The sequence below is a fragment of the Triticum aestivum genome, chromosome 5B, assembly GCF_018294505.1.
Source record: "Triticum aestivum cultivar Chinese Spring chromosome 5B, IWGSC CS RefSeq v2.1, whole genome shotgun sequence".
Lineage (NCBI taxonomy): Eukaryota > Viridiplantae > Streptophyta > Magnoliopsida > Poales > Poaceae > Triticum > Triticum aestivum.
Window position 1 is genome coordinate 709,868,661 of NC_057807.1, and position 8,343 is coordinate 709,877,003.

An 8,343-nucleotide genomic window follows, 5' to 3' on the forward strand; every position below is an offset into this window, starting at 1 on the left:
TATGGTAAATAATTATCTCATTTATTTTTAATATATATCAAAATTATGTAATATAATTATATGATGTCGAGCTATCGAGGTAAAATCGAGCGAGTCAGTGTTTGCTCAAGATTACCTCGTTTCTCGATCGAGCTATATAAAGTGTTCATACTCGCTCATTTCTTCTTGATTCGCTCTCGAGTCAAGCTGAAATATGAGTCGATCTCGAGCGGCTCACGAGCCTAGAGCTTTCATGCAACCTTGAGTAAGCACTACACTCCGAGGGGAAAATGTTCTGCGGGTCCACTCGTCAGCTTGCTCATCTTCTTCGACACAATTATAAGGTTATTGTTTCCAAACCAAAATTTCCGAAGTTTCATCCTTGCATATGTATAGTCGACTCGATTAGATTAGAGCACTATGGAATGAGTGAGTGAATGAGCGAAACATTGTCGGAGAAAGCATTCCAAGGCTCCATTCGTCGCCTCACCTCCCTCATGACAATTAATTCTACCGATTTCAAAACAAAATCTCCAAAGTTTCATCTTCATGTAGGAGCAGTATGTACATTGCACTCAGATTAATTCACACTACTTCTTAATGGCTGGAGTTATGGTCAGACGTCAGCAGCAGCATTTTGGGGTGCCTCCTTGTGTGCAGCATTCGGCTCGCCGTCGGCGCCGGCGCCGGTCCGCAGCCGCGCCTTGTCAGCCTCGGCGCCCCAGTCCATGCGCGCGATCACCACCAGCAGCACAGTCAGGCTGGCCGCGGCGCCGATGATGAACCCGGCCAGCAGCCCCTCGATCCCCAGCCGGGCCCTGAACCCGAGCGCCACGCCCACTGGCAGTGCCACCAGGTAGAACCCGCCCAGCACGGCGTACATGCCCACGGCCGGCCTCGCCGTGCCGCGCACGATGCCGCCGCACACGTTCAGCGGGAAGTTCACCACCTCCAGCGCCGCCATCACCTTCATCGCCTTCCCCACGCCGTCCCGCACCTCCGCGCCGCGCGTGTAGAGGCGAGGCCACTGCCGCCGCGACGCCAGCATCAGCAGCCCGCCCAAGGCACCGGCGAGCACGCCGCCGACGATCGACACGGCCCCGGCCCTGCGCGCCCCCGCGGCGTCGCCCGCGCCCAGGGAGTTGGACACGCGCACGGACGCGCTCACGGAGAGGGAGAGCATGCCGGCGAATAGGAGGTAGTCGAAGTTGAGGGTGATCGCGATCACCGCCACCGCGCGCCGGGCGTCGGGGAGGCGGCCCGTGAGCAGGATCAGGATCTCGTAGCACCACCACTCGAGGCACGTGTTGAGGCAGCATGGCACGGCGAGACGGATCAGCCGTAGCCAGTCGGCCGCCGCCGTCTTGGTCTCCTCGGGCCACCACCACCGCGCGCACGGCGCCGCTGTAGACGCCGTCGTCTTGGCGCTCTTCCTCGCGAGGAGTACGTCGGACGCGAGCACGTAGGCGGAGAGCAGGACCGCGACGACGAGGTCGCTGAGCCAGACGGCGGCGGCGACGCCCTCGACGCCCCTGGTCCGCGCCAGGCACGCGGTGAGCGGGACGTGGACGGCGAGGCCCACGGCGGAGGCGAAGAGCGTGGGGAGCGTCACCTCCTGGGAGCTCAGGTACGACTTGAGCGGGGCGAGGAAGGAGGTGACGGCGAGGTCGGGGAGGAGGCACAGCACGTACCGCCTCGCGACCACCGCGATGTCGGGCTGCTGGCCGAAGACCCGGAGGAGCACGGTGTCGACGCGGAGCCAGAGGAGCGCGATGGGCAGGGAGGCGGCGAGGAGCATGGCGGTGGCCATGAGCAGCGTGCGGCGGAGCAGCGCCGCGTTGCCGGCGCCGTGCGCCTGGCCGCAGATGGGGTCCATGGCGCCGCAGAGGCCCGTGAGGACGGCGAAGCCCGTGGCGTTGGCGAAGCTGAAGCCGAGCGTGCCGGCGGCGAGCTCGAGGTCGCCGAGGCGGCCGAGGAAGGCGGTGGTGACGGCCTGCTTGGCGAACCACGTGAGGTTCATGGCGATGAGCGGCAGCGCGATCCCCCGCTGCGCCCGCGCCTCGCCGGCCACCGCGGCCGCCCACCCCCAGGGCCTCTTCTCCCTGGCCGCCGGGCACCCATGCTGATGCTCTTGCTCATGCTGACCATGATCGTGCGGCGGCGGTGACGACGGTGGATCCATGGCAGAATGGCCAGCCCGTGCTCAGTGTGAGCAGAGCAAAATGGGTTTGCTTCGATGAGAAGAGAGCAGAGCAAAACGGCCGAGCAAGTGATGCAATGCAAAGATATGGAGATATGGTGACGGCAGTTTTGATCAGGCATACAAAAGGAGATGTGGTGATCCAAACTGATCCCAAATTTGGCATTCCCAAATAAATGCCATACCAGCAATTTATTTAGCTCAAAATGAATGTGGAGCAAGTAGGTGGATGACACGGAGGCATGTGAATTTTTTTTTAGCAACTTCGTGCATGTGGTTGATTTGGGGAGAAAAGGGAAGAAGGATAGAAATTTGGCAATCCATATTTATACTCCGTGATTGAGAAATAAATATCAAGACCATCTTTCAATTCAAAATAGATATGGTTCATAAATTCGCACTAGTTAATTCTCAAATTTGCATAAGATTTCACAGTGTTTGCCACACTATTTCGTCGTTCTAAAACAAGAATAAATATTACTCCCTCCGTCCTCTTAATATAAGAACATTTTTTACACTAGTGTAGTGTCAAAAACGCTCTTATATTATGAAGATTTTTGACACTAGTGTAGTGTTAAAACCACTCTTACATTACGAGGACGGAGGGAGTACATCTTTTCTTTGCTAGCTAGACAAATTCTTAATAACATGCTGAACATGTTTACTACTCAATACTCATATGTATGAAGAAATATATAGAGTAGACCGAGAAATTATCCGTGGCCAACAAATTTAAAATGCCATTTTTCACAGGATGAACAACTTTTTACAACGTGATGATTACATTTTTAGATTGTATAAATCAAATTTGTTATATGAAAGTAATAAATAATACTATATGGCTTTGTGCAACTAATGCAGAGATCCGGGGCTATCCTACTTTTTGAAGAAAAAGAAAATTGAGGCATGGACTGACCGTAATAAATATGGGTGGGATAGGTGGATGACACGAGGGCATGTGAAAAACCGGAATGATAAGCTAGACTTGGCGTCAACTTAATTAACCAGGACTAGATAAGAAGATTAGTATACAAGGATGTAGTTAGTGCTAATGGTCGGATTCCTACGTGCATGATTACAAAGTGGATCGAGATTACCCCGTTCTGCTGGTGCCATAGTTAGTGGGCAGCAAAGGTAGTAGGATCCATTGACATGGACATGGCAAAGCCAGTCAGGAAGCAGAGTTCTAGAATGCACAATTTGGAATCAAAATTCAAGTTTATTCCTTGGATTCCCTTAATTATCAATCATATCCTAGATAAGGTCATGTTAGATAAATAACCACTGTACATTATATATGGTTCCGGGTGCAAATTAATTTCACAGTGGTGAGTGATATGATTCAGAGCATCAGATTCACACGCATGATGGATGAAGGGATCTCTCAAGTGGTGTGGATCCTAGTACTGGCTACAAGGACAGTCACATGCATGATCGATCTGCCACCTGACTCTCACTCACACGCATAGCATGCACTGGTCGACACCTACGAGCTGCTTGACCAAGTGTACATGCATGCATGATAGTACTTACTAGTGATTGGGGCGCCGCATAAGAGAAAGTTGTGCACACGTTTTCATTTAATCATTGCCTCCGTCTAAAAAAATATCTTTAAAAAAATCCTCACTTTCATCTAAAAAAAGTTAAAAGAAGAAGAAGAAAATTACCATCCCACCCTATCAGCGAGTGCCACTTTGCATAACCCTTCATTTAAAAAATATCAATGGTCCTCACCTCCATCTAAAAAGGAAAAAATACATATAAAAAATAATTCCCACTTTCATCTAATTTTTTTTTCAAAAGAGAGTTCTCACCACGCCCAGCCAGCTTGCGCCACATGGCATAGTTGGTTGGCCGCCCTTCCGGCGTAGCTTAATGGTTTTAATATATATCTGGTGTACTAGACAAGCTAACAGAAGCATGCGTGATATGTGCAACAAATTCAGGGGAAACGCATGCTAACCATGTGTGCTGGCTAGCTTTGCTTTTATGTGTATGTTTTAAATACTTTAGATTGTCGATCCGTTATAGTACTACTAAGATATCAAATAAAGATGAGGCAGTTATCAAATTAAGTGCCTTCGGAAAGCAACATTAACAAAGATGATCATGATGACGATACAAACTTGTAACCCACAAGAAACTATGCTGCAACCAAAAAGAAAAAAAAAATGCCTCTGTTTTGGAGAAGAAAAGGGGAAGGATAAAGATTGTGTGTATGCGTCTGTTGGATGATAACCAAGCAAAGCCAAATAATGGGCTCACCATCACTCCCCACTATCAGCGGAATAATTTGGCCAAAGTGACTTGCCTCCTCTTTTTGGCAAATCCAAGTGCAGTGCTTTGAGGATATCCTACATTTTTTTGTGCACCTTTCCAGGGTGCAAATGCAATATCGAGATCTCTTTCCCTTTCTCTTTTGCTAGCAAATTTATGCTTTAATACATTGGTGGAATTGAAGGAGCAACTTTAGTTAGTTTTCACCATCCTATCCGCCTAATTTGCCTTGCAGATTAAAACAGAATTACTTGCAGGAGTTTCTCACGTGCATGGCCATGCGCTCCAGCTGCAAGCAAATAAATGTATAATGCGGCAAATATCTGTATGATCCTTGTTCGCCAAAATGAAGAGAAAAAATGTGTGGTCCTTTTTGGAGGGGAAAAAAGGACTAGTGTGAGCTCTCTTTTAAAAGCAAATGGAAGGTTTGGAGGCTGAGCGGGTTTAATAGGATTTTCTTGAAACAAGAATTGCTTTGACAATTTCCACAGAAACATGAGTTTTATTCGCCTCGGTGTCCAAGTGGAAATCAAATGTGTGACTGCTCACTTTCTAGTCTTAGGGAGTGAATAATTCCTTGATGCACTACGCTTAGAGAGAGAAAGAGGGGAGGGGGAGGGGGAGTGATGTGTAGTAGTACAATGAAAAAGGGAGGTTGACCAGGCTGATCAATGGCACCCCGATCTCATGGGTAGTCGGCATCTAATGAAACCGACACCCCTAAGTTCAGGAGTGTCGATGAGTTAAGTGAATCAGAGAAGCAAGAAGGAGAAGAATGTCGGGGCATGTTCACGCGACTGGACTAGGCAGCGAACTCCGGGATGTTGTCCGGTGAGTAAAAATAGCTTGGCTTACCTGAGTTGATATAGCCTGATTTCGGTCAATAAAAGGAGTAGCTATCATCATAAGTGATGGTGGAATCCAAAATGATGTGCACTCGGATTTAAAGCTGGAGCACATTTGTTCGCACACGGCTGAACTCTCATCGGTCATGCGTGCATCCATCCATGCGAGTCTAGCTAGCTAGCAGTGTACGTTGCGTGACCTATGTCACATACGTAGGTGATAGGTCACTCACGTCACTCATACACTGTTCCCCTGCATCCATCCTTCGGGGTACATGGTTTTTGCCTGTCATCTGGATCACCTGCACAACCAAATCGAATCGAATCAAAAAAGCAAACACCATGATCGATGTGCATGTGTGATCGATATGTACTCCCTCCGTAAACTACTATAAGAGTGTTTAGATCACTATTTTAGTGATCTAAACGCTCTTATATTAGTTTACAAAGGGAGTACCACACATGCCTCCCGTCCTGTATCTCAAATGAACTCCATTGTTTCAAATACGATAACATGTCGAAATATTTAAGTTCCATTGTGTTACCGAACTGCAAAGTTTCAAATTTGTATGCCGTGTTATTCGGAGAGACATGAAATAGAAGTTCCTATGAAGCGAATCGCGCATCTTGATGCAATGATGAACGATTTGGATAGAAGGTGTAGGGTGTACGTGTACCTGCAGGGCCACGGAAAATCCACCCTCACGCGAATATTATGAAAATTCGTCACCAAAGCCAATAGTTTTTTACAATAAAAGGTGCATGCACACAAACGGGGCAGAGGATTGCCGAACACAGGCTAAAAGTCAGACTCTAATATATATTTCCTATGTAACTCAAATGCAAGTACTTACTAGTGGAGTATGTTCAGAGGAATAAAGAAGTATAACATATGCATATGTGGCATATGAGGAATTGAAATAAATATATACTCGAAGGAGTAGAGAACAATTTTTCTTTATTTCACTGTGTATTGGGGACTGACCCACCAACTTACTAATTACTTGCATAATGCATAAGTGGATCTCAAATGGTAAAATAATAATCTCTTGACCATCTATGTATGGAGAGCGGCGAGCCAAAGGCAATTACCGCTATGGAGAGCGGCGTTTTGGCTCCTAGGTGCATATGCACCCATTGTCGAAATACACATTTTGAAAAGTTGAAAAATTCGGAACAAAAATTCCACATGTATATCCAGACATTTTATGTGCGTTCACAAGGTTTCAATGAAAAATGACGTTCTTTGTGGCTTGTGTAAAAAAAATAAAGAAATGCCTCGTGAATAGTTAGAATGAAGCATCAGAAATTGTCTTTTTTACACAAGCCACAAAAACGTCGTTTTTCACTGAAACCTTGTGCACGCACATAAAATGCCCCGATATACACGCAGGATTTTTGTTCCGAATTTTTCAACTTTTTGAAATGTGTATTTCGACAATGGATGCATAGAGGCAATTACCGCTGTGTATACCACTATATAGTATGTGAATAACCTTGAATAGTGGTTGTTGGAAAAAGCCAATCTAACAGTGAAGAGTTGGCAAATCCGAGCATTGTTGGCTACTGGATATCCTATACACTACACAAGTTTTTGCCATGTGTACTATCTAGAAGATTCCATTATTATTAAACTTCAGCACAATGTTTCTCCTCATTTGTCTAGGCAGACATCCCAGACAATTGTCTAACAGAAAAACATTCTACAACCAGACTCCTCACTCGCAGCCCAAATAATTTATTCAGATTACATTTATTACCAGAAAAACACATAATTTATTTAGATGACATTTTATTAGATATAGAATTTTAATAAAAATAAGAACTTCCGCGCATAGAGCCAAAACATGATACAAAAAAAAGTAAAAGTAAACAACTCTTTTGCTTGAACAAAAAATATAGGGAAAAACATATTTGCCTTCTATTAAAAATATAAACATTTTATTTAAATTCCATCATGTATTAAAAATGTTTAACATGTTTTATGATTTATTACTAATGTGCATCGTGTAAATATTCATCGTATAATAATTTCTTAAAAAGTTCATTAAAAATATCCATCATGTATTAAAAATGTTCTTCATGTATAAAAAAATCATCATGGATTAAAAATGGTTGCCAGATATTAAAATGTTTATGATGTATTAAAACATATAATTTAAAAAAATCAAAGTGTATTAAGAAATGTTCATAAATGAAATAAAATAGTACAATATAGTTTCAAAATACTTTATGTCTATTTTAAAAATGTTTATCATGGTATTTGAAAAATCTCAGGTCAGGTTTTAATCTTTTAGTACACAAAAAATACTTCTAAATAAACCATAAACTTTCTTGAAGCACGAGGAACATTTTATGAAAATACACGATGAACATTTGAGTACACCATAAAAATTTTTAATACACGGGAAACCATGAAAAAAATTCATGATGAAGAAACAGAACCAGAAGGAAAGTAAAGAAAAAATGTAAAAAATAATATAAATCTAAAAAAGGAAAACAGCAAAAATAAAGTAAAAAAAATTAGAAGATAAATAAATACCGCAAGCTATTTTTATAAGAAGGGTGTGGTAAACAAAAGTTAAGAAAAAAAGAAAAGGTATGGTACGCAAAAGGTAGAGAAAAGAGGGAAAATGAATAAAAATGCATAAGGCCAAAATAGTTAGGAGTAAAAAAAAGGAAAGTGCAAAAAGAACCATAGAATCCCAACAAAACCCATTCCTTGAAAATATGAGGAAAGACCCGATTTAAATGATTATTGGAGAAAAATCGCCCTTTATTTGGCCGGCCAATGTGCGGTGTAACTGCAGGCAAATGCGAGTTCCGACTCGCTGTAAGCAACATATAGCACTAACGTTAAGCCTACACTTATATGAGCTGATGAGCTGGGCTTCTGCATAAGGAAAAAATATTATCAGAATCATTTCAATTATTTTCATGGATAGCTTGATTTATTCGTCTAGGCATCCAAATGAAAAAGCGTTCGCTTCCTGGCCTTATGGAGTAATTGGATCATACATTCCGCTCCGTTGTGGGTAGGTG

General features: G+C 44.0%; 1 protein-coding gene across 1 annotated transcript; it reads right to left on the minus strand.

Annotated features, from left to right (window-relative positions):
* Positions 1-496: 496 nt before the first annotated feature.
* LOC123114463 (protein DETOXIFICATION 56) lies at positions 497-2,450 on the minus strand. Its single transcript, XM_044535951.1, has one exon. It carries the CDS (start codon positions 2,159-2,161, stop codon positions 596-598), a length of 1,566 nt encoding a protein of 521 aa, XP_044391886.1. The 5' UTR covers positions 2,162-2,450; the 3' UTR covers positions 497-595.
* Positions 2,451-8,343: the final 5,893 nt, after the last annotated feature.